The sequence below is a fragment of the Bos grunniens genome, chromosome 1 (assembly GCF_055505025.1).
Source record: "Bos grunniens cultivar Pamir isolate PY7600 chromosome 1, Bosgru_T2T1.0, whole genome shotgun sequence".
Lineage (NCBI taxonomy): Eukaryota > Metazoa > Chordata > Mammalia > Artiodactyla > Bovidae > Bos > Bos grunniens.
In genome coordinates this window covers 55215720-55243102 of record NC_141165.1, presented here as the reverse complement: position 1 = coordinate 55243102, position 27383 = coordinate 55215720, and the positions used below count along the sequence as shown (strand labels likewise).

Sequence of the window (27383 nt, the reverse complement as noted above, 5' to 3'; positions counted from 1 at the left end):
TAATTACAAATTTTGTAATATTGTCATCTTAATGATTTTCAGTTAAATGATTAAAGGCATATGACAGAAAATTTCAATTTCTATTCCTAGAGACTTTATGAGAAAAATAAGATTGTGAATGGTGTCTATAACATTAGAGTGTAAAGCGAGAATGAACAAAATTTGGTCAAATCATACTAATTCCTAAAACAAGAGTCAATATAAACAAAGCACAGAAAAATCTTACATAATAAATACAAAAGCACCAGAGAAAACCGTAAGGAAAAATCCAAATTGGCATTGTAAAGAAAGTAAATATCAATTGTCTAGATATATTCAAAATTCTCTAGATTATCAATTTATGTTAAAAAGATAATAAAGTTGTTTCTTCTATTTAAAAGAGAAAAGATGACAGAAATGTTTCAAATTTTTAAAGCAGAGAAAATTACATAAGCTATTCCAAATGTAAGAAATCAGGTAAGTCTCTATATCAAGCAAATAAAGAACTATACATGTTGATTTTCAACAGTAAGGAGTATCATTACATAACAAAATAAATATGAAATATTTTTAAGATTATAGTGATTTATTCTTTCATATGTATCAAACAAAATGAAAACCAGAAACAAACCAAAACAAAACAAAAAAGCTACTACATACACACGTACACACACACACACACACCCCATCTTGAATTTGGAAAGTAAAGTAAACACATTACCAATTGATTCACCAAAATAAACTGAATGGAAATGAGGGAGAGAAACCATAGAATTGAATGCAAACAATTGTACTTCATATCAGAAATTTGGGACATCAGACAAATTGGTATTTAGAAGAAAATTTTTAGCCTTAAATGCTTAGATTATAAACAAAGAAGTTTTGAACATTAATTAGTGAAGTACGTGAATTAAGAAAAAGAAAACAATGAAATGTAATGAAAATAAGAGATGAATGCCATGAAAGCAATGTCTCTAGAGAAACAAATGTCAAAATAAAAAGGTGACTCTGAAATTTTGAATAAAATAGATCAATATATGGCAAGTTTTGTACAAAAAAAAGAAAAAATAAGCAATGTTACAACGTATTCCAAGATAGGATGTTATGTATGGTATAGCAACTAACTAATAAGCAATAACCAGGAGTAAGTATTCAAGCTAAGTGTGGGACTTTTTGAGAGAAATTGTAGTAACTTAGTAAATTAAAGATACACCATATTCATAGATAAGGAGTCTAATAGAAATAGGCTTTCTCCCAAAACTGTTATCTAATTCAGTAACATTCTATTTTAAACTATAAAGAGAATTTGAAGAACATATAAAGTTACTCTAAACTTCATGTGGAAGACAATACACTTTAAAGACATAGAAAAGAGCACATGGATTTTGCCCTATCAGCTAAAATAATAATATAATGCAATGATACTTAACTGTGAATGATCAGATAAATTAATATTTCAAAATAGGATATGGGTCCATACATTAATAGAAATTTGTTTAATGGTAGCACTATCACTGCAGCTCAGTAAATAAAGTATCAACCATTCATATGGACAATTGATCATCCATTTAAAATATAAAATAAAATTACTCTCTGTCTCAAATAATATACAACCTATGTGTGAAAAGTAAACTTTAAGCATCATAGAAGAAAATATAAGTGAGTAACTTTATGATGTAAGGTTAGGAGTTGAATTTCTTAAACAGAGCACAGAGGCACAACTAATAAAGAAACAAATTTGGTTACAAAATGAAATTTTCTGTTCATCTAATGTCTATTTTAAAAATTAAAATAAAATGTTTCCTACTACTGGAAAATTATATATTCAATTCATATAAGTAATAAATGAGTAATATTTAATTTAAATAACCTACTATAAATCTGTAAAAGGTAAGAGAGTAGAAAAATCAGCAAAGGACATGTCAAGCAATTCTATAGAAAGAGAAATACATATGGACTAAAAAAAAAGTGAAAAAATTCTCAACTTTCCTAGTAATAAGAGCCATGCAAGTAAAAACTTTAATGAAACGCATTAATATATAAGGTGATAAAAATTAAAAACCTGAAACTATCAGAAATCAGCAAGAAAATGAAGCAAGTGGGAACATTCCTGTATTGTGACTGTACTTACTATAAGCAGTTACTGTTGGGGTCCTTTAATGGACTCAGAACCTGGTGGTCCAGAGTCGACGATAAAGTGAAAGAGAGAAAGAGAGAGGGAGAAAGAAAGAAAGAAAGAAAGACAGGGACCTGAGCTCTGATGGAGCAAGAGTGCTTTATTAGCAGAAATGCAAGCTTATATATCTTTAGTTAGATGATTACTCAGCTATTACACAAGATGAAATTTTATCAATAGCCCCGGTATGGATAGTCTAATACATACAAGGTTGCTGACACTGAAAAGAGTCACTGTATGTCTCATCCTATGACCTCAGTCCTGAGAATGGTGTGCAGCTCTACTCATTCTTGGAATAGGAACTGATAAGGAACAAAGAATCCTTGAGAAATAGAAAACAGCATGCAGGAATCCTCCTGTTAAATGTTACCTGACAAGTTGCAACTAGTTTTGATTTAAAAAATATACTTTTCCAATAAGTCAGGAACGTAGTCTTATATACATATATATTCACAAAGATGCTTATATACACACTTCATACAATCATATTTTATAGTGATGGGATCCCATACAATAGAGAACTGCAGCCATATTAACCTAATTGCATCTCACAAAAATAATTCTTTGAGAAGTGAGATGCCGTATAACACATACATGTCATTTATGTAAAGCTAGTAAGAATGCAAAATAGTATTATATATTATTTATAGATACATATTGGAGAAGGCGATGGCACCCCACTCCAGTACTCTTGCCTGGAAAATCCCATGGACGGAGGAGGCTGGTGGGCTGCAGTCCATGGGGTCGCTAGGAGTCGGACAGACTGAGCGACTTCACTTTTACTTTTCACTTTCTCGCATTGGAGAAGGAAATGGCAACCCACTCCAGTGTTCTTGTCTGGAGAATCCCAGGGACGGGGGAGCCTGGTGGGCTGCCGTCTATGGGGTCGCACAGAGTCGGACATGACTGAAGTGACTTAACAGCAGCAGCATAGATACATATATATCACTTACAAAAACAGAGAAATGCCTGTAAACATTAAATACTGAATAGTTAAGTAGTCATTTTTTCTGAAGAGTTCTTGAGGGACAAAAAGTGCAATTATATGTGATCATACATCTGGCAATATTTTTACTCTTTTACTCCTACAGCAATATAAATAGGGAAAGTCAAATCACAGGTGGTGAGTTTTGGATTAAGAAGCCACACATTTTAATAACTAAGTTTCAGCTTTATACATTGAATTAGAGGCAAGTGTGTGGCAAAAATCCAAAATCAATTAGACCAAGGAGGAGTAGTAAGACAGTAAAACAAAGACTATAAATTGGTACAGATTAATCAGTTGTATAAATGTGATGCCCTGGGAAAATTTGAGAATTTTTACAATATAAATAATAGATATATATGTTATTTAGGTTGGAGCAGATATCTGTGGGTTTGTGGCTGAGACCACAGAAGAGCTTTGCAGAAGGTGGATGCAACTTGGAGCTTTTTATCCGTATGCCAGAAACCATAATGCTGATGGATATGAGGTAAATGCCTCTTGTTCTCCATGTTTCAAAATAAAACATAATCCTATTTTTAGCAATGTGCTTAAATGTATATGTATAGAGATCTGGTCTGAAAGTTTGTGGTATAATTCACAAAGACGAGTTGGAACTCCTCATCTCAAGGTCTGTATTTTATATATAAAACTATGATCAAATAAGGAAATCATGACAGTATCGCAGAAATATTTTAAGCCTAACACATGTACACATGTGTGAAATTATAATATTTTAAGTTAATGACAAAGCTTTTTGAGTCTGAATTCTTACATTCTAATAATAAGTTCCAGGTAACTTTCTTTCATAAATAGAATATATTCTTAAGGATTTATCATTTTTCTTTTATTAAAGATACCCAAGAAATTAAAGACACTTGCAAAGTAGTTTGGGTCCATAATTTTTCTTTAATAAGTAAAACTGTAATGACAGGTGGGGAAAAAAATAAAACTAACACTTTGTAAACATGCATCTGAACTGGTGAGAGGTTAATCTACCAACCCTGAGCTATGGGCTCTCATAGGCATATTTCTTAGAGGGAATGAGAAAATTAGGTGAAAGCATTAAGTCAATTAAGTGCATACTGGTTAAGAAATTATTCACCGTACACACAATGGGGCTTAATTCTCTTTGAGAAGAAGGACAGCCACTCAGAGCTCCGCCTGGAAGGAAGCATGACAATACAGAAGTAAAAGGTATAAACTGGATAGTCGTTATTTCCTAATCCACCTAAGTGATGCTTCAAGAAATTTGTGTTCTTGGGAGATCCTCATGTGAATTAAATTATACTTGTGTTCATTTATGTCCTCCAAAAAACAGACACCAAGACAGAGTTAGAAACGTTAGCAATTTATTGCTGAAATACTTGTGGTGGATAAAGAAGAGGAAGAAGGAGAAAGTGGAGAGAGCTTCATCACAATTCAGGCCTAAATCTGAAAGCAGATGAAGGCAAAGAAGGAGGTTTGATAAAGAGTTATATCCTACAGCCCAGTTCAACGGAAATTTTGACTCATCCGATAGGGAGTCCGCAAGGCAAAGTTGACCACTGGGAAAGACCTGTATCTCCTTGGCATGGGTCTTATATATCCCACCAAGCTCATTGATTTCCAGGAAGCAGCCAAAGGAAACTGTGGCTTTGGCGTAAACATTATGGTGTATCCAGGCAGGCAGTAGCTGGTTTGAGGAAACCTAAGCAGGTTTGCTTACATCATTACAGCTTGGCTGAAAGAGTCAACTGAGCTAGCTTAGGCTCAGCAAGAAGGCTGTCCTTCTTGCTGGTTGCAAGCCTACAAGGCTGACCAGATGGCTATGTTCGTTGTGTCCCTTGGTTTGCAGACTGTTTGAGCTTATTGTTCTAATAGCAGTGACAAGGTGCAAGGCAGCAAATTCTTTGGCAATCCAAGCACGTTTCAAGCCCTTACTTGACGGTGTCCCGTGTCCTAAGACTACATTGGTCAGAGTATATCAAAGTCAAATAGTGGGGAAATGCATTCCACTGTTAGAGGTAGATACTAATAAGAGTTATATAACAGAAATTGTGGGTACAAGGAGGCATGAAAATTGGGACCAATAGTCCAATCTACCGCAAATAATAGAAATGAAGAATACTTTGTTAAAATATGTTTTATCTTCTCCAAGAATGTATATTCAAAAGGGAAATGTCCACTTTAAAATAAAGTTTAATTAGTATATATATCAAAATGAAAACATAAAAACTAGAAATTCATATACTTCAGTGATGAAATAGGGGTCATCTCAACTTTTTATAAGCATGCCACAAAGTACACATTTTGGTTTTCAAAAATAGATTAAATGCTTATGTTTCAATTTGTATTCATATTCCAACTTTCTTATTTCAATTTCTCTGTTTATCCCACAGCATCAGGATCCAGCATTTTTTGGAAAGGATTCTCTTTTGGTTAAATCATCAAAACACTATTTGAATATTCGCTATGCCTTGTTACCTTTCCTTTATACTCTATTTTATAAAGCCCATATGTTTGGAGAAACAGTAGCAAGGCCTTTTCTTCATGAGTGAGTACTATGTTCAAGAATTTCAGTCTTTCAAATTATATTCAGATAAATAATAAAAAATTAAGAGTAGATAAAGATGTCATGTGGATTTCTGATGCTTTTCTTGACATTTATGTAAATTATTTGGTGAAATGTGAAATGATAGTAAATATAATTAATTTGGTGAAATGGACAAGTTCAATCTATAAATGTGATAATTGTATAGAACTTAAAAGGAAAGAAATATGTAGAATATATTAAAGTATATCAGTAAGTAATATTAAATATATAATATTAAACATATATTAAATATCATTTAATATTATTTATCAAATAAAACATTAAATATCAGTAAATAAACAAGAAAATATTAAAAATATAATCATGCATATTGTGAAAATTATCTAAATATAAATCACATATAGTATAGTTATAAAACAATGAATTGTGCCTGTCTTTGTATCTCTTGATGAAAACAAGGTCGTTCCTCAAGAAATGACTAAAGATCCCTTCAAGTCCAAGTCAAATTGAAGTTTATAAGGAAAAAGTATAAAAAGGAGGAAAGTAGAATATGAAGGATTTCTGATAGTTCATGAACCTATTTTACGGGAAAAAATGAATTAAACAGAAGAGTAGTTTATTATACTTTTTATTTTTATAGTTGTTTATTTATCATATATGATAGACTATTTTTTTGAGTCCCAAATGAAGTAATTTCCTCTTTCCCACCTTTTTTCACTTTCTACTTTCCTTTCTATGTTCATTTTTCTTGAGTGTCAGGTGTACCATAAGGATGCATTAATAATTATAGATTCAAAATTACATATTAAGTCAGTTTTGACGTTATAAAGTCAATTTTACATATCAAGCAAAATTAAAGACAATGATTATTCCCAGGGAATAACTTAAAAGATAATAAATTGACATGTTTGGATTAACATTTTTTATCTTTATGTTGTAAACACTGCCATTGTTCTTAGGTTTTATGAGGATACTAATAGCTGGATTGAAGATACTCAGTTCTTATGGGGCCCCTCATTACTTATAACCCCTGTATTGAGACAGGTAGGATACAATTTTAATAAATTTTAAAGGGAATTTTGTGTAATCAAATCCACACTAAATTACAAAACATCTGGGTAATAAATGTTACTCAGTAGAATGCTTCAAACTGATAAGTGTTTAATTAAATTCTAAAACATAGAAGAAATTTTGAAAAGTTATAAGTATATTAAGTAGATTTATGCTTTTCAAGTATATAATATGTACTGGGGAGAAGAAATTGTATAAAATTAGTATTCTTCCACAAAAGAAAGCTTTATTTATGAAACATATCAAATCTTATAATAGTAACAAATAACTGTCATTCATGTAGTCATAGACATTGAAATTGTGCTATACTGTAAATAAAGGAGAACTTGAAAGCCAATAGATCATATGAAAATGTTGAAAAAATAGTGGAATGAAATATTTGGATTTTGCCTGTTACTTAAAAGTTGGTATGTCATGGAAATATATAGAAATGAATGTGTTCACACTCACGCTTACCATGCAGATGATAATGATACAAATATATGCATCCATTTTTTTAGTTGCCACTAAAATTTATTTCATATTTGCTTTTGGAATATTGTATATTATGAAAGTATCTAAAACTATTAAAATAGCCTTTTGTTATATATAGAAAATATTGTAGTGTAACATACAAAGGAAGCTTTTCACTTCACTATGAAAATCCGACATTTGATGTGACTCTTTTCTGTTACATATAGAAGTAAAATATATATATCTACATATAAATTGTTGTTGTTTAATTGCTAAATTGTGCCTGACTCTTTGCAACCCCATGGAATCTATAGCCCACCAGGTTTCTCTGTCCATGGGATTTTCCAGGCAAGAATATTGGAATGGGTTGCCATCTCCTTCTCCACATATACATTATTTTGCTTTATTTTAGGGTGCAGAAACAGTGAGTGCATACATCCCTGATGCCACTTGGTATGACTTTGAAACTGTAAGTAAACCTAATATAATAATAGTTCAAAAGTATATATTGTCCAACATTTATACATGGGAAATTAACAATATTTCTGTTATTATTCTAAAAAATAGCAACTTCAGATTTTAATAATGCATAAAAGTCTGCACAGGTATATATTTTTTTACATGTGAGCAGGTATATGTTCCATTGCACATGATTAATATGAAGTATATTCTTCAGTGTAGTTATCCATCTTAAACTGTGGAAGTAAAAGGTCAAGAGTAACTTTAAGAAGAATTGGTAACTTATTTTAATACTTTTCCTATTTTACATATTCTTCCAGAAAAATTGTGTATTTTAAAGGGAAGTATTTTGCAGTGCACTTATATTTGCTAAGCAGAACCTTTATTTTTTATAAGAAAGATTTTTTTTAATCCTTTCAAGAGACCTGGTTAACTTTAACTGAAAACAAAGAATAAAAATAGGACTAATTAAGAATATTATTAATTATTGTGGAAAGGAAATGGATTTCTCTATGGTGATTTTTTTTGTTAAACTGAATTTATTTTTAGCCAAATTTATTCAGTAAACTGAAGAAGTTTCTTTAAAAGTTAGGAAACAACATGTTACTATTCACTAAAATGACATGAATGGCTCATAATAAGAATTATTTCTCTGTGTAAATTTTATGTGTAATTCTTGTGAAATTACTTTTTATTTTCCAAATATTAGGGTGTAAAAAAGCCATGGAGAAAACAACGTGTTGATATGCAGCTTCCAGCAGACAAAATAGGATTACATCTTAGAGGCGGTTACATTATCCCCTTTCAACAACCTGCTGTAACTACAACAGCAAGGTAAAATTCAGTTCAGTTCAGTTCAGTTCAGTCGCTCAGTCGTGTCCAACTCTGCAAAAGGCATTAATTGAAATCTGAACTATAATTTAATATTTAATGTTTCACATATTTATTAAAAAATCAATGATTGATATTTAGCTTTTTAACCAGAAGATATTTAATGCAAGGGATTCTTACATATAACTTTCATAGTTATAAAAAGAATAAAGAATCAAATTATGTATTAATATATTACAACAACATTTTAATTAAAAAAATGAGCATAATTAGATTAGAACTTTATCTCCTGTGTCAAAACTGTACTGACTTATTTCTGTAAAGAATATATATAATTAAAATTAGTTGCTGATTATTACTAAATAGTGAAATATTAAATGTTATATAATTGATTAAAGTGTCAGTTGTTACCTGTTTGTATCATCAATATATAAATGTCAAAATGATTGTTTTCCAGGTAAAATGTTTAAAGTCAATAAACGAGGTAGATATTTCTGTATAGGTAAAGAATGATATAGAAATTAAGTTGTTCAGTAAGAATACATTTTAGAACTACTTAGAAAAAAGGAGAAACTTGAAAATTCTGGTACTTCATCTTGCAAAATTCATTCTGGGTATATGGACAGAATGTGTCATATTGCATCTACACATTTCCCCATGTTCTACAACACCTCAACAGATAGTCACTCTATGTTCCTTACCCTGCTGTATTTTCTTCATAGCATTAAGAATATATGTAATTATATTTTTACTTGTTCTTATATGTAGTATGTCTCTTCTCCTCAACTATATACTCCATGAAGGCAGGGACACAACTTTTCACACTTTAGTTCACATACCAATAGTGTCACCCTATTATGGAATGAAAGTGAAAGAAAGTGAAAGTGAAAGTCCCTCAGTCGTGTCCGACTCTTTGTGACTCCATGGACTATACAGTCCATGGAATTTTCTAGGCCAGAATACTGGAGTGGGTAGCCTTGGGGGATCTTCCCGACCCAGGAATCGAACCGGGGTCTCCTGCAATGCAAGCAGATTCTTTACCAACTGAGCTATCAGGGAAGCCCTACTATGGGATAAGCTCCTGGTTTTCCCTAGATATTTGTTGAAGGAACAAATTTATGAGTGAATGAATTAAACTAGTTAGTCATGTAATTAGGTTTGTTTCCTAGAATTATTTTCATATTCTCAATGTTTCATGATTATGTTCTCAAAATCATTAGTTATACTCTAGAGATGTATCAAATGAGAGAAACATACGCTCTGATGAGTGTATGCTAGAAAGAATATATTCTGTATAGAGCAGTTACCTGGACTATACAGCCTTATTTTAAGTTTAGAAACCAATAGTAATATACAACTAAAAAAATATTAACCACATTTCATTTCACATGGTATAATTAGCTTCATTTTTATGATTATTAGAGATTCTACTTGGCATTTAAAAGTTTATTTTATAGTTTTTTTCATTGTTTTGTAACCTTGATGCATTGTAATTCAGGGTTAATATATTTGTGACAAATACATATGGTACTTCATAAGATATATTTAATTTTGTTGTTTGAATTGAAATATTATTTTACTGTTTCAATTTTGATGGTGGTGTCTTAGCCTCCAAGAAGTTCCATACTATATTTATTGTATTTATTTCTTTCATTTATTTTCTAAATATATAAATTACTTTTCTCATTGATAAATTATTAATAAAAATAGACATGAATTTTATTAATATCAATGTTTTTTGTGCAGAAATCCTACAAATCCTCATGTTGAAATGGATTTATTTATAGGATATTTTACTATTATAAATTTATATTTACTCATAAATACACCCAAACTTACTTAACAGCCGAAAGAACCCTCTAGGACTTATAATTGCATTAAATGATAATAACACAGCAAAAGGAGACTTTTTCTGGGATGATGGAGAAACTAAAGGTAAGTTTCAAAGTGATATGCTTTAAAATGTTTATTTTGATGATGGGAAGTTTTGCTTTTATTATGAAATTACATTCATTTAAAAATGTCACGTTTTAATTTTTTTTTAAATTTCTAATTTCTGTTTTATTATCTATCTTAAGAGTTTAGGTAACTTTATATAATTTAGCATTGCTATTTAAATTATGTATATTTAATTACAACATTTAGTTTTCTCTCTTGGTTTATTGTAAAAATCTTTGACAAGTGTAGATACTTTTATTTATTAGATTATTGAATAAAAATTAAAGTAGTTAATAAGTTCACAGATGTGTAAATTGCATCCTATTTTCAACTATCTTAGATGATTATAGTGGTTAAAACTAAAATTTTATTACTGTAAAAGAAAACCAACATTAAAGTTTACTCAATGTAGAAAGGAGGAATAAATTGGTAATTTGAGATTAACAAATACACAATACCATATATAAAATATATAAACAACCAGGACCTAGTATATAGCACAGCAAACTATATTCAGTATCTTTTAATGAACTGTAATGGAAAAGAATCCAAAAAAGAAATATACATATGTGTATATATATAAATATGTTTAACTGAATAACTTTACCTGAAGTGTTGTAAATCAACTATACTTCAATAAAAATATTTAATGTCAAATTATTTGAGATAAGGATTTTACCATATAAATGTCATTATTTATTTGAATTATTAAATGTCTTCTAATTAATTAGCCCAAAAGTTGAGAATTCAGTACATCAAGGGAATAAAAATAGAATCATTCTTTCTAAAATTAAATTATGCTATAGAAAATTAATCTGTTTGGATTTACTTAGTCAATTATAAACACTCATAAATTTAAGGTTTTTTAATCTCATTTTTTAATAGAGGACTCTTAGATATATGTTTTATATATGTGTGTATAAAAATTATAGTTTACCTTCTATTATAGCTCACTACTTCTCAGATGTTTTATAGTATATGGCCTGCCTGGGTGCTCAGTCATGTCTGACTCTTTTGCAACCCCATGGACTGTAGCCCGTGAGGCTCCTCTGCCCACTGGATTTTTGAGGCAAGAATACTGAGGTGCCATTTCTTCCTCCAAGGGATTTTCCCAACCCAGGGATGGAACCTTCATCTCTTGTGTCTCCTGCATTAGCAGGCAGCTTCTTTACCACTGAGCCACCTGGGTAGCCTATTATAGTATATAAAGCATCCAATATCTCTAACTAAGCTCCAAGAAATAGTCTATGTATTGGTGTGTTCTCTTACAATTTGAAAAATATGGAATCTTTGAAAAAATTCTGTTCTTTTTGAAGTCTTACCTGCCTGTGAATATGTAAATTACCACAGTATATCTGCTCCATTAAATGCATTGTCTTCCACTTGTCAGTTGATGGTAACTTCATCTCTACAAGATGCCAACAACTTTACGGTTCACTCTTACCTAGGAATCTCTTTTGGTTCCATCTTGATCTAGGAATCTTATCAACTCGACCATTGTTATCATCACTACTTTTCATTCTAATTACTGCAATAGCTCCCTAATCAGTCTATAGGTTGATGGCTGTTGTCAGCCGCCTCTTTTTACATTCTCTTTACCAACTGGCAGATAGAGTAAGCCCTTTAGAAGATGATTCAAATTATCTCTTTCTGCTCACCTCTTTGCTCAAAACCCTCTAACAATTCACCATTATATTCAGGAGCCACAGTCTTTACCAACATCCAGAGTACTCACCATGTCCTGTAGATTTTACATACACACACATGCACACATGCACTCTCACACAAATCTTTCCTTACTGCTCTCCATTTTTCATTCTACTTCAGCACACCAGACTTCTCTTTCTCACTCAATATGTTAGAGTCTAAGCATACTAAGGTTAGCTCTGACCTGAGTATAGATTCCAAACACTTATTACATAGAAATTCAGTAAGAGTGGATTTCAGCAGAAACATTAATAAACTGTTCATAATCATCAGGTAAAGAATTTTGTTGAGACAATACCTCTATTGGTAGCATGTGAGACTTGACTTTAAGGTTATTCTTATTTCTCAAATTATTTGTTTCCAAGTTCATTAATTTTTCCTACTTGCAAAAATTTACCTATGGCTGATTCATGTTGAGGTTTGACAGAAAACAGCAAAATTCTGTAAACCAATTATCCCTCAATAAAAAATAAATAAATTATTAAAAACTATATTGATAATTTACTTCATATGCTATGCTATGCTAAGTCACTTCAGTCATGTCCGACTCTGTGCGACCCCATAGACGGCAGCCCACCAGGCTCCCCCATCCCTGGGATTCTCCAGGCAAGAACACTGGAGTGGGCTGCCATTTCTTTCTCTTACTTCATATAAGATGGTTAAAATATGGAGTTATGATTTAATCAGTCATCTAATATGATGACTATATACTTAAGTGTGTTGAAAAGTTAAAATCAGAATTTTCTGAATAATCAAATACATAAACAGCAAAATAACCTTCAATTCAGATTCTGATTTTAATTTTATTCCCTAGGATTAAAATTTTAAGTTAATTAATGTTACTCAAAGTAGTCTATATAAATCCTAGGATTCTCTTTATATTTTCCACTCTATTTTCTCCCAAATATTTTAGTTATAATCTATAGTTTCCTGTTAAAGAAACATGTTGATAAAAATGCTATGTTTCATATATGATGCAGAAAATAATTATTTTCTTCCATTTTTTCTCATTAAAGTGTACATGAATCTTTAATATGTCTCCACATTCAGTCCTTTAGATAATGAAAAAAAAATTGAAAGATGCAAAACAATATTGCGGTGTCCCATGTCTTCCCAAGATAAACTTCTTGTTACACAGTTTATTAGAGAGAGATAAAATATTATTCAAAACAATAGTTATAATTGTATATATTTTGCTACAAGTTTGCATTCTCTGAATTTCTAGAACGATTTTACTGGTCTGAAAAATCAAACTGGGCAAAGATGCATTTATTACCTTTACTTCCTGGGAAAATAAACTACCAAAGTTATTTTATTTAAAGATAATTAAGAAGTTTAATGAAAATAATTTATTTAATTTGCTTAATAAATAATACTTATTTTAAAAAATGTTCCTGTGTTGTCTAACTGTAATAATAAAATAAAAATTTGACATTATTTTGATCTGATAACTTATTTTTCCCCCATTACAGATACCATCCAAAAGGGCAACTACATTTTATATACATTTTCAGTTTCTAATGTAAGCATTCTCCTTGAACACATAGTTAAATATAATAGCTTGTTAATGTCTAGATTGTGCCTTTTCTTGGAAAAGTGCATTTCTCTCCAAAGATCAATGGAAAGGAATGGAAAAAATCATTTAATTTAAATTATTAAATTGTATATGAATTACCTTAGATTTTTATGTTTCAATATAATAGTATACTTCAATATAATAGATGAGTTTCTGATGATGAAGTTTGTACACAAAATCATTAGACTTCTTGATGCACTATGTCTTGTTTAAGCAGATCTTAGGAAAATAATCTCAGCATATTTGACAATGTTTTAATATACCAATCATAGCAGTGACTGTCATGCATTTGGGGTGAAAATGAAAACGCTTTGCACAAGGTTAAATTTTGAATAATTAGTAGCAATGCTTCTTGTAGAAGTTAGATTTCTTCATATATTTTTTTTTTTGTTAAAGCTAAGTTATTCTTCACCAACATTAAGCCTAGAATGAGAAGGGATATGCATGATTTGCATCATGCATAATTTATCTCTGAAAATAATTTTATGGCATATATACCAAAAAATTTTAATTTTTTACAATAAGTATAAACATATACTTATATATTTATAATTATTATATATACTTTTATTTTTATATAAATATTTATATAAATATAAATACTTATATATAATTATTATATATAATTTATATAATATAATTTATATTATATATAAATAATATGTATATATAAATAATTTATATAATATAAATTATTATGTAAATAATATATATAAATAAATAATATATATTATATATAAATAGTATATACATATAAATTATATATAAATAGTATATATATATATTATATACAAATAGTATATATATAAAAATTATATATAAATAGTATATGGAAGCCTGGATGGGAGGGAGATTGGGAGAAAATGCATATGTGTATATGTATGACTGGGTTCTTTTGCTGTCTACCTGAAACTATCACAACATTGTCAATCTGCTATACAAATAAAATAAAATGCAAATAAAATAAAGTGCAAAATAAAAAATTTAATATAAAAAAATTATATATAAATAGTATATATATGTAATTTTTTAATAATAAGTATATTTATATAGGGTACTTGAACATGAAGGGCCATTGAGAATGTAGGGATAGATGATTGGTTATTTACTTATTATATATATATATATAAATACTAAATACTAAATTATTAATGATATCAGTGTAAATGAATTCTAAATTATGTGAGATTCAAAATATTTTCTTAGAATTTTATCTAATTCTTACACCCTTTGGGTTCAGAGTTTTTCACTTAGCAATTTTCATAAAAATGTGTGTTGGTTAATTGTCTTTATTTGGTAAACAGAATATAATTTATATATATTTATAACTATAAGATTTAATCCATTGTTATAAATACAATTGTATTTTTATTTCTGATTTGTATCCAGTGACCATCTATTTGATATATATATTTTCCAGAACAAGCTAGATATCACATGTATGCATTCATCGTACCCAGAAGGAACTGCTTTAGCATTTGAGACTATAAAAGTCCTTGGGTTGATAAACACTGTTACAGAAGTTTCAGTGATAGAAGATAATCAACCATTGAGAGCTCATTACAATTTCAGTTATGATGCTTCCAACCAGGTAAATACAATCTCTTAAAATATTTTAGTGTCATATTCTGTCATTTTTAACATATAATCATTCAGGCTCATGGTTTTATGATTTTTTTATTCATTACATTTCTAGTTTTATTTTCCTTTTGCTGGCTATATCCCATTTTAGGTCATTTCAATTTATATTGAGATATCAACCATAAGGTTAATTCATACTACTCCCTCTCTATTCAATTTTTTCTTAGACATCACTTATCTCTGCCTTCCTAATATTTTTTTATTCCATTTCTCTATTTTACCTACTGCATACAATAAAAAATGTAAATGTTTTAACTTCTCATTTAAGACTCATTAAGTTATTGATTGAATTCATTTCTTCAGTTTTTCCCACTTCTCCTTTCATAAGTTCTTTTTGTCCTCAACATATCTTGTATCAATATTCTTTTTCAAATTTTTGTTAACACTCTTCCCTTATAGTGGGCCCTTTTTTTATCCTCATTCTTTCCTCCTTTGACAAATGTACTAGAGAGGGTAAAGAAGTACCAGAACTGGGTTCAATTCTAGACCTGCAGTTTGTGCATTTAAATAATAGATTAATATCTCAGCTTCCTCATAAGTAAAATGAAATATTTAGTCATAATGTTGCTTAACTATGTTAGATAAAATAATTTAAAACATAGAAGTGATTTTTATTGGCATTTACTTTCCTACCATTTCTATAATCCTAATTATTAGTAATGTTAGCATAAATTCTAAATTAACATATATAACATGATTTTGCAGTGTTTTTGTCTAGCTCCTAAGCCCTCTAGCCCAGAGTTTTCCATGTAGGAATTTCCATAAAATATGTATTGGTTAATTGTTTTTTTATTTAGTAAATATACTATAAAATATATATTCCTGTGACTATAAGAACTCACCAATATAAATTAAACAACTTAGGCTTATTGAGAATTTTATGAGTCTAGTAAAGATTATATGGGGGCACAATACAAAATCATTTTATTATATGTTTTTTACAATTCCAGTTCATATTTATTTCTAGCTTTATGCTAATGTAGAGATTTATGAGGACTTGGTGACTCAGCAGTAAAGAATACTCCTGCCAGTGCAGGGAACAAGGGTTTGATTCTTGGGTTGGGACGTTTCCCTTTGGAAGGAAATGGTAACCCACTGTAGTATTCTTGCCTGGAAATCCCACAGACAGAGGAGCCTGGCAGACTATAGCCCATGAAGTCACAAAAGAGTTGGATATTATTTAGCAATTAAACAACAACAAAGATTTACAAAGACACTTGGAAGTACATCTTTCTAATTCCTCTAAGCTTTTAATCTTTATATGACTTTTTATTTCTAAATTAGAGCTATGAAGGATAAAAAAAAAAAAAAAAAACTGTACAGATGAAATTGTGGTAAATTTTGTCACTGTCATAAACGGTAACCAAAGAAAAATTTGTAATATTGTAACAATGAAAAAACATTCATGGGATTCTCAAGGCAAGATTTGGTTTGCCATTCCCTTCTCCAGTGCACCATATTTTGTCAGAACATTGTACAGGAGGCAGTGATCAAAACCATCCCCAATAAAAAGAAATTCAAAAAGGTAAAATGGTTGTCTGAGGAGGTCTTACAAATAGCTGAAAGAAGTGAAAGGCAAAGGAGAAAAGCATTTCATGCAAAGATGGGCACAATAAAGGACGGAAATGATATGGAGCTAACAGAGCAGAAGAGATTAAGAAGAGGTGGCAAGAATACACAGAAGAACAATACAAAAAAGTTCTTAATGATCTAGATAAGATCATGGTGTGTTCATCCATCTGGAGCCAAACATTGTGGAGTGATAAGTCAAATGGGTCTTAGAAAGCACCACTAAGAACAAAGCTAGTGGAGGTGATGAAATTCCAGCTGAGCTATTTCAAATCTTAAAAGATAATGCTGTGAAAGTGCTGCACTCAATATGCCAGAAAATTTGGAAAACTCAGCAGTGGCCACAGGATTGGAACCAGTCAGTTTTCATTCCAATCCGGAAGAAGGGTAATGACAAAGAACGTTCAAACTACAATTCTCCATGCTGCACTTCAACAGCACATGACCAGAGAATTACCATATGTATAGACTGGATTTAGAAAAGGCAGAGTAATCAGAGATCAAATTGCCAACATCCATTGGATCAAGGAAAAAGCAAGAGAGTTTTAGAAAAACATCTAATTTGCTTCATTCACTACAGTAAAGCCTTTGTGTGGATCACAAGCTGTGGGAAATTCTTAAAGAGATGGGAATATCAGACCATCTTACCTGCCTCCTGAGAAATCTGTATGCAGGTCAAGAAGCAGCTGTTAGAATCAAACTGGAACAACAGACTGATTCAAAATGTGGAAAGGAGTGCATCAAGGTTGTAAATTGTCACCCTGTTTATTTACCTTACATGAAGAGTACATCACGTGAAATGCCAAGTTGGATGAATAACAAGCTGGAATCAAGATTGAAAAAAGAAATATCAATAAATCAAGATATGCAGATGACACCCCCCTTATGGCAAAAAGTGCAGAAGAACTAAAGAGCTTCTTAATGAAGATGAAGGAGGAGCGTGAAAAAGTTGGCTTAAAATTCAACATTCAAAAAACTAAGATCATGACATCTGGTCCTGTCACTTTAAGGCATATAAATGGAGAAACAATGGAAACAGTGACAGACTTTATTTTCTTGGTTCTAAAATCATGCTGACAGTGACTACAGCTATGACATCAAAGGATGCTTGCTCCTTGGAAGAAAAGCTATGACAAACCTAGACAGCATATTAAGAAGCAGAGACATTACTTTGCCAACAAAAGTCTATGTAGTCAAAGCTATTATTTTTCCAGTAGTCATGTACGGATGTGAGAGTTGGGTCATAAAGAAAACTGAGTGTTGAAGAATTGATGTTTTTGAATTGTGGTATTGAAGAAGACTCTTGAGAGTCTCTTGGATTGCAAGGAGATCCAAGCAGTCAATCCTAAAGGAAATCAACCATGAATATTCACTGGAAGGACTGGTACAGAAGCTGAATTTCCTGGCTACCTGATGCAAAGAGCTGACTCATTGGAAAGACCTTATGCTGGGAAAGATAAAAGGCAGGAGGAGAAGGGGATGACAAAGAATGAGATAGTTGGATGGCATTACAGATTCAAAGGACATGAGTGTGAACAAGCTCCAGGAGATGGTGAAGGACAGGGAAGTCTGGTGTGCTGTAGTCCTTGGGTCCCTAAGACTGGGACATGAGTAAAGGCCTAAACAGCAACAACAACAATGAAAATTATAGTGTATGGAATAAATAGTATACACTCCAATATACTATTATATATATATGTGTGCTGCTAAGTCACTTCAGTCATGTCCGACTCTGTGAGACCCCATAGATGGCAGCCCACCAGGCTCCTGCCCCTGGGATTCTCCATGCAATAACACTGAAGTAGATTGCCATTTCCTTCTCCAAAGCGTGAAAGTGAAAAGTGAAAGTGAAGTCACTCAGTTGTGTCCGACTCTTAGCAACCCCATGACTGCAGCCTACCAGGCTCCTCCGCCCATCAGATTTTCCAGGCAAGGGTACTGGAGTGGGTTGCAATTGCCTTCTCTGATATATATATATATATATATATATATATACACACACATATATATATATATACACACACTACAATATACTATTATATTTGTAAATTAAGCCATGCTGTGTGGGGCAACCCAAGATGGGCAGGTCATGGTGGAGAGGTCTGAGAGAATGTGGTCCACTGGAGAAGGGAATGGCAAACCACTTCAGTACTCTTGCCTTGAGAACCCCATGAACAGTATGAAAAGGCAAAATGATAGGATACTGAAAGGGGAACTCCCTGGGTAGGTAGGTGCCCAATATACTACTGGAGATCAATGGAGAAATAACTCCAGAAAGAATGAAGGGATGGAGTCAAAGCAAAAACAATACCCAGCTGTGGATGTGACTGGTGATAGAAGCAAGGTCCAATGCTGTAAAGAGCAATATTGCATAGGAACCAGGAATGTCAGGTCCATGAATCAAGGCAAATTGGTAGTGGTCAAACAAGAGACGGCAAGAGTGAACGTTGACATTCTAGGAATCAGCAAACTAAAATGGACTGAAATGGATGAATTTAACTCAGATGATGATTATATCTACTACTGCGGGCAGGAATCCCTTAGACGAAATGGAGTAGCCATCATGGTCAACAAAAGAGTCCAAAATGCAGTACTTGGATGCAATCTCAAAAATGACAGAAGGATCTCTGTTCGTTTCCAAGGCAAACCAGTCAATACCACGGTAATCCAAGTCTATGCCCCAACCAGTAACACTGAAGAAGCTGAAGTTGAATGGTTCTATGAAGACCTACAAGACCTTTTAGAGCTAACATGCAAAAAAGGTGTCCTTTTCATTATAGGGGACTGGAATGCAAAAGTTGGAAGTCAAGAAACACCTGGGGTAACAGGCAAATTTGGCCCTGGAATATGGAATGAAGCAGGGCAAAGGCTAATAGAGTTTTGCCAAGAAAACGAACTGGTCATAGCAAACACCCTCTTCCAACAACACAAGAGAAGACTCTACACATGGACATCACCAGATGGTCAACATCGAAATAAAATTGATTATGTTCTTTGCAGCCAAAGATGGAGAAGCTCTGTACAGTCAGCAAAAACGAGACCAGGAGCTGACTATGGCTCATATCATGAAATCCTTTTGCCAAATTCAGACTTATATTGAAGAAAGTAGGGAAAACCACTAGACCATTCAGGTAAGACCTAAATCAAATCCCTTATGATTATACAGTGGAAGTGAGAAATAGATTTAAGGGCCTAGATCTGATAGATAGAGTGCCTGATGAGCTATGGAATGAGGTTTGTGACATTGTGCAGGAGACAGGGATCAAGACCATCCCCATGGAAAAGAAATGCAAAAAAGCAAAATGCCTGTCTGAGGAGGCCTTACAAATAACTGTGAAGAGAAGAGAAGCAAAAAGCAAAGGAGAAAAGGAAAGATATAAGCATCTGAATGCAGAGTTCCAAAGAATAGCAAGGAGAGATAGGAAAGTCTTCCTCAGCAATCAGTGCAAAGAAATAGAGGAAAACAACAGAATGGGAAAGACTAGAGACCTCTTCAAGAAAATTAGAGATACCAAGGGAACATTTCATGCAAAGATGAGCTCGATAAAGGACATAAATGGTATGGACCTAACAGAAGCAGATGATATTAAGAAGATGTGGCAAGAATACACAAAAGAAGTGTACAAAAAAGTGTACAAGACCAAGATAATCACGATGGTGTGAACACTGACCTAGAGCCAGACATCCTGGAATGTGAAGTCAAGTGGGCCTTAGAAAGCTTCACTATGAACAAAGCTAGTGGAGGTGACGGAATTCCAATTGAGCTCTTTCAAAACCTGAAAGATGATGCTGTGAAAGTGTTGCACTCAACATGCCAGCAAATTTGGAAAACTCAGCAGTGGCCACAGGACTGGGAAAGGTCAGTTTTCTTTCCAATCCCAAAGAAAGGCAATGTCAAAGAATGCTCAAGCTACTGCATGATTGCACTCATCTCACACACTAGTAAAATAATGCTCAAAATTCTCCAAGCCAGGCTTCAGCAGTACGTGAACTGTGAAATTCCAGATGTTCAAGCTGATATTACATAAGGCAGAGGAAGCAGAAATCAAATTGCCAACATCTTCTGGATCATCAAAAAAGCAAACAAGTTCCAGAAAAACATTTATATCTGCTTTATTGACTATGCCAAAGTCTTTGACTGTGTGGACCACAATAAACTGTGGAAAATTCTTCAAGAAATGGGAATAGCAGACCACCTGACCTGCCTCTTGAGAAACTTATATGCAGGTCAGGAAGCAACAGTATACAACAGACTTGTTCCAAATAGGAAAAGGAGTATGTCAAGGCTGTATATTGTCACCCTGCTTATTTAACTTATATCCAGAGTACATCATGAGAAACGCTGGGCTGGAAGAAGCACAAGCTGGAATCAAGATTGCCGAGAGAAATATCAGTAACCTCAGATATGCAGATGACGCCACCCTTACTTATGGCAGGAATCGAAGAGGAACTAAAAAGCCTCTTGATAAAAGTGAAAGAGGAGAGTGAAAAAGTTGGCTTAAAACTCAACATTCAAAAAACTAAGATCATGGCATCCCATCACTTCATGGCAGATAGACGTGGAAACAGTGTCAGACTTTATCTTTTTGGGCTCCAAAATCACTGCAGATGGTGATTGCAGCCATGAAATTAAAAGACGCTTACTCCTTGGAAGGAAAGTTATGACCAACCTAGATAGCATATTGAAAAGCAGAGATATTACTTTGCTAACAAAGGTCCGTCTAGTCAAGGCTATGGTTTTTCCAGTAGTCATGTATGGATGTGAGATAGTTGGGCTGTGAAGAAAGCTGAGTGCTGAAGAATTAATGCTTTTGAACTGTGGTGTTGGAGAAGACTCTTGAGAGTCCCTTGGACTGCAAGGAGATCCAACCAGTCCATCCTCAAGAAGATCTGTCCTGGGTGTTCTTTGGAAGGACTGATGCTGAAGCTGAAACTCCAGTACTTTGGCCACCTGATGCGAAGAGTTGACTCATTGGAATAGACCCTGATACTGGAAGGGATTAGGGGAAGGAGGTGAAGGGGACCACAGAGGATGAGATGGCTGGATCGCATCACTGACTCGATGGATATGAGTTTGAGTGAACTCCAGAAGTTGGTGATGGACAGGGAGGCCTGATGTGCTGTGATTCATGGGGTCGCAAAGAGTCGGACACGACTGAGCGACTGAACTGAACTGAACTGATATATTCTGTATACATATGTATATGTTGCGTGTGCTTAGTTGATCAGTTATGTCCAACTCTTTGCTACAAAATGGACCATAGCCCATCAGGTTCCTCTGTCTATGGGGATTCTCCAGGTAAGAATACTGGAATGGGTTGCCATGCCCTCCTCCAGGGGATATTCCCAACTGAAAGATCAACTCCCAAGTCTCCTGCATTGCAGGTGGATTCTTTACTTAGCCAGCAGAGAAGCCCATACATGTATTGTGGATATGCATATATGTGTGTGTATGCCTACTATGTCGCTTCAGTCATGTCCAACTCTTTGAGACCCTATAGAATGTAACCCTCCAGGCTCCTCTCTCCATGGGATTCTCCAGGCAAGAATACTGGAGTGTGTTTCTTTTTCCTGCTTCAGGGGATCTTCCCTACCCAGGGGTCAAACCCACATCTCTTATGTCTCCTGAATTGGCAGGCAGGTTCTTAATCAGAAGCACACCTAGAAAGCTCATATGTCTATCTATCTATCTGTCTATACATACACACACACACACACACACACATATATATGTGTGTGTATACACTTCAATACACTATATATATATATATACACACATAAAACACTATCCTCTCATTTTTTTCTTTTTGTGTATTGCCATATCATTTCCTAATTTGTACCTCAAATATTGTTAGCAGTGGATTTGACTCAGGAAGCCTCCACATCAACCAGTGTCAACATTGTCTTCATTGAAGAAATTAATATTTATTTCATACCTGATATTCTAAGCCTTGTGCCCCAAGCATTGTGTGTGTTTTAAATTTCACATATTATTTATCTGTTAATCTAATTTTACAGAGGCAGGAAATTGAAGCTAAAACAAGATAGGTGTTTCCTTAGACTCATGAGCATTTATTGGCAGAACTGAGAAGTAAACTCATGTCTAGATTTAAAGATGTTTTTCATCAGTATTCTGTAATTTCTCATGGTTTTCCTGTCTTGAGGTTCTAGCTTTTCCAGTGGGATGACATGTTTTCTCCTATCTATTCTTTTTTTTTTTTTAGTGTTGCATTAAAATTATTAAGATTCGATTTTAAAAATTGCTGATGGGTTGCTGCATTTTATAAATGCTAACTATTTTTGAATTATCCAATGGTCAGAAATACTTTTCACTGTTTTCTTTGTCCCCAAAGATTCTACTAATTCACAATCTGACATTTAACCTTGGAGGAAACTTTACTGTTCAATGGGATCAAACTTTCTTGGAAGTTGAAAAGTTTACTTGTTATCCAGATTCAAACACTGCAACTAAAGAACGCTGCAAAGAACGTGGCTGCTTATGGCAAACGGTAATAAGATTTTTAATTATTCATGAATGGATTTCACATAAGCATTTCAATGTAAACTGTACATATTACAATTTTAAGTCTACAGCATACAAACTAAATTCATCTAGAGAAGCATTTGAAATTTGAAATTAAACTTCTAATAGGTAATTTATCTTAATTACTTCTCCAAAGACATGGTTTAGTACATGCTATGCTAAATGTAAAGCTCAGTTTTCATTCCAATCCCAAAGAAAGGCAATGCCAAAGAATGCTCAAACTACTGCACAATTGCACTCATCTCACACGCTAGTAAAGTAATGCTCAAAATTCTCCAAGCCAGGCTTCAGCAATATGTGAACCGTGAACTTCCTGATGTTCAAGCTGGTTTTAGAAAAGCCAGAGGAACCAGAGATCAAATTGCCAACATCCGCTGAATCATGGAAAAAGCAAGAGAGTTCCAGAAAAACATTTATTTCTGCTTTATTGACTATGCCAAAGCCTTTGACTGTGTGGATCACAATAAACTGTGGAAAATTCTTCAAGAGATTGACCTGCCTCTTGAGAAATTTGTATGCAGATCAGGAAGCAACAGTTAGAACTGGACATGGAACAACAGACTGGTTCCATATAAGAAAAGGAGTACTTCAAGGCTGTATATTGTCACCCTGTTTATTTAACTTATATGCAGAGTACATCATGACAAATGCTGGACTGGAAGAAGCACAAACTGGAGTCAAGACTGCCGGGAGAAATATCAATAACCTCAGATATGCAGATGACACCACCCTTATGGCAGACAGTGAAGAGAAACTCAAAAGCCTCTTGATGAAAGTGAAAGTGGAGAGTGAAAAAGTTGGCTTAAAGCTCAACATTCAGAAAACGAAGATCATGGCATCTGGTCCCACCACTTCATGGGAAATAGATGGGGAAACAGTGGAAAGGGTGTCAGACTTTATTTTTCTGGGCTCCGAAATCACTACAGATGGTGACTGCAGCCATTAAATTAAAGACGCTTACTCCTTGAAAGGAAAGTTATGACCAACCTAGATAGCATATTGAAAAGCAGAGACATTACTTTGCCAACAAAGGTTCGTCTAGTCAAGGCTATGGTTTTTCCTGTGGTCATGTATGGATGTGAATGTTGGACTGTGAAGAAAGCTGAGCACCGAAGAATTGATGCTTTTGAACTGTGGTGTTGGAGAAGACTCTTGAGAGCCCCTTGGACTGCAAGGAGATCCAACCAGTCCATTCTAATGGAGATCAGCCCTGGGATTTCTTTGGAAGGAATGATGCTAAAGCTGAAACTCCAGTACTTTGGCCACCTCACGGGAAGAGTTGACTCATTGGAAAAGACTCTTATGCTGGGAGGAATTGGGGGCAGGAGGAGAAGGGGATGACAGAGGATGAGATGGCTGGATGGCATCACTGACTCAATGGACATGAGTCTGAGTGAACTCCGGGAGTTGGTGATGGACAGGGAGGACTGACATGCTACGATTCATGGGGTCGCAAAGAGTCGGACATGACTGAACGACTGATCTGATCTGATCTGATGCTAAATGTATGTGTAAATTGCTCTCCAGGTACTTTAGAAATAGTGTAACTTTATTTAATAAAATAGCATTCTATTTGTTGCAATCTGTTAAATGTTGGTTGTGACTGACTAGCTCAGTTCAGTAAGGTATTTTGCCAGTAGGGAATAGTCTTTCAAAAGCATTGTCTCAAGTTATCAAAACTTCTGAAATTGATTGATGGGTTATAACTGGTCCACTAAGAGGTGACAATTTCTGCCAGTAATTCTGGTCAAAACTTCAAGAACAATTAAAAGCAGAGGTTTTTACAGAAGGGTATATGAGAAGAGTACCCTTATGTGCTTATTTTATTTTATAAATTCTCGGCTTTTCATTACATCATTGGGATTTGTTGGGGAAAAAACAAAACAAAACAAAAGCACATATATTTCGTGTTTAGTTCAGTTGCTCAGTCGTATCTGACTCTTTGGGACCCCATGAACCGCAGCACCCCAGGCCTCCCTGTCCATTACCAACTCCTGGAGTTTACCCAAACTCATGTCCATTGAGTCGGTGATGCCATCTAACCATCTCATCCTCTGTCATCCCCTTCTCCTCCTGCCATCAATCTTTCCCAACATCAGGGTCTTTTCAAATGAGTCAGCTGTTATCATGTGGCCAAATATTGGAGTTTCAGCTTCAACATCAGTCCTTCCAATGAACACCCAGGACTGATTTCCTTTAGGATGGACTGGTTGGATCTCCTTGCAGTCCAAAGGACTCTCAAGAGTCTTTTCCAACACCACAGTTCAAAAACATCAATTCTTTGGCGGTCAGCTTTCTTCACAGTCCAACTCCCATATCCATACATGACTCCTAGGAAAACCATAGCCTTGACTAGACAGAGCTTTGTTGACGATGTTTCTGTTTTTGAATATGCTATCTAGGTTGGTCATAACTTTCCTTCCAAGGAGTAAGTGTCTTTTAATTTCATGGCTGCAGTCACCATCTGCAGTGATTTTGGAGCCCAGAAAAATAAAGTCAGCCACTGTTTCCACTGTTTCCCCATATATTTGCCATGAAGTGATGGGACCGGATGCCATGATCTTAGTTTTTTGAATGTTGAGTTTTAAGCCAATTTTTCCACTCTCCTCTTTCACTTTCATCAAAAGACTCTTTAGTTCTTCACTTTCTGCCATAAGGGTGGTGTCATCTGCATATCTGAGGTTATTGATATTTCTCCCGGCAATCTTCATTCCAGCTTGTGCCTCTTCCAGCCCAGTATTTCTCATGATGTACTCTGGATATAAGTTAAATAAGCAGGGTGACAATATACAGCCTTGATGTACTCCTTTCCCTATTTGTAACCAGTCTATTGTTCCATGTCCAGTTCTAACTGTTGCTTCTTGACCTGCATACAGGTTTCTCAAGAGGCAGGTCAGGTGGTCTTGTATTCCCATCTCTTTAAGAATTTTCCACAGTTTATTGTGATCCACACAGTCAAAGGCTTTGGCACCGTTAATAAAGCAGAAATAGATGTTTTTCTGGAACTCTCTTGCTTTTTTGATGATCCAGCAGATATTGGTAATTTGATCTCTGGTTCCTATGCCTTTTCTAAAACTAGCTTGAACATCTGGAAGTTCACAGTTCACGTATTGCTGAAGTGTGGCTTGGAGAATTTTGAGCATTACTTTACTAGCATGTGAGTTGAGTGCAATTGTGTGGTAATTTGAGCATTCTTTGGCACTGCCTTTCTTTGTGATTGGAATGAAACCTGACCTTTTCCAGTCCTGTGGCCACTGCTGAGTTTTCCAAATTTCATGTTACCAACAAATTAAACGCATGTCTTATTACACTTAGAAGAGTCTAGACACATCTGCCAGCAACTTCCTAGAAATATCTGCACTTATATGAGGAATACATAGAATACCTGCCCCAAAAGAAATGGCCCTCATTCCTCTTCATTGCTTGGTAAAATTGCATAATCTTTACCATTAGGAAAGTTTATGAAAGAGCTGAAGAAAACAAGTGAGAAGGAGAAAAGATTCTGAAATCAATAAAAACAAATACTGAAGTATCATTACAGTTTGCCTACAGTATCTTCTTTTTAAATTGCAACTCTTCATTCAAATCCATACCCATCCTCCATTGAGTTCAGTGCACGGTCACTTCTGTTATCAAAATGAATCTAAAGGATGGTACTAAAGCTCCAATAACTTCTAATAAGAAAGTGTGAAAAATATACTCTTCTCATTACTATTAGTCTTCATATTCAACACCTTATAGATTTTTAATTCAAATAAGTGGAGCTTTAACATTAGAAATTTATCAAATATAATTTAGAAAATTAATGTTTCTTTAGACCATACTGTTTATTCATTGATTCATTTAACAAATACTTGAGCACTACTATGTTCTAGGCACTGTTCTAAGGAGAACAAAATAAATGAAACTCTCCTGTCTGTT

General features: G+C 33.7%; 1 protein-coding gene across 1 annotated transcript in view; it reads left to right on the top strand.

Moving 5' to 3' along the window:
* The window catches only part of SI (sucrase-isomaltase), a 114501-nt gene that overhangs the window by 29029 nt on the left and 58089 nt on the right, over nucleotides 1–27383 (top strand). Inside the window, exons 16-24 of the mRNA XM_086414225.1 lie at nucleotides 3511–3627; nucleotides 5519–5673; nucleotides 6633–6717; nucleotides 7610–7666; nucleotides 8366–8490; nucleotides 10334–10422; nucleotides 13605–13654; nucleotides 15129–15299; nucleotides 23272–23427. Coding sequence (XP_086270351.1) covers nucleotides 3511–3627; nucleotides 5519–5673; nucleotides 6633–6717; nucleotides 7610–7666; nucleotides 8366–8490; nucleotides 10334–10422; nucleotides 13605–13654; nucleotides 15129–15299; nucleotides 23272–23427 — 1005 coding nt within the window. The remainder of the gene's footprint in view (nucleotides 1–3510; nucleotides 3628–5518; nucleotides 5674–6632; nucleotides 6718–7609; nucleotides 7667–8365; nucleotides 8491–10333; nucleotides 10423–13604; nucleotides 13655–15128; nucleotides 15300–23271; nucleotides 23428–27383) is intronic.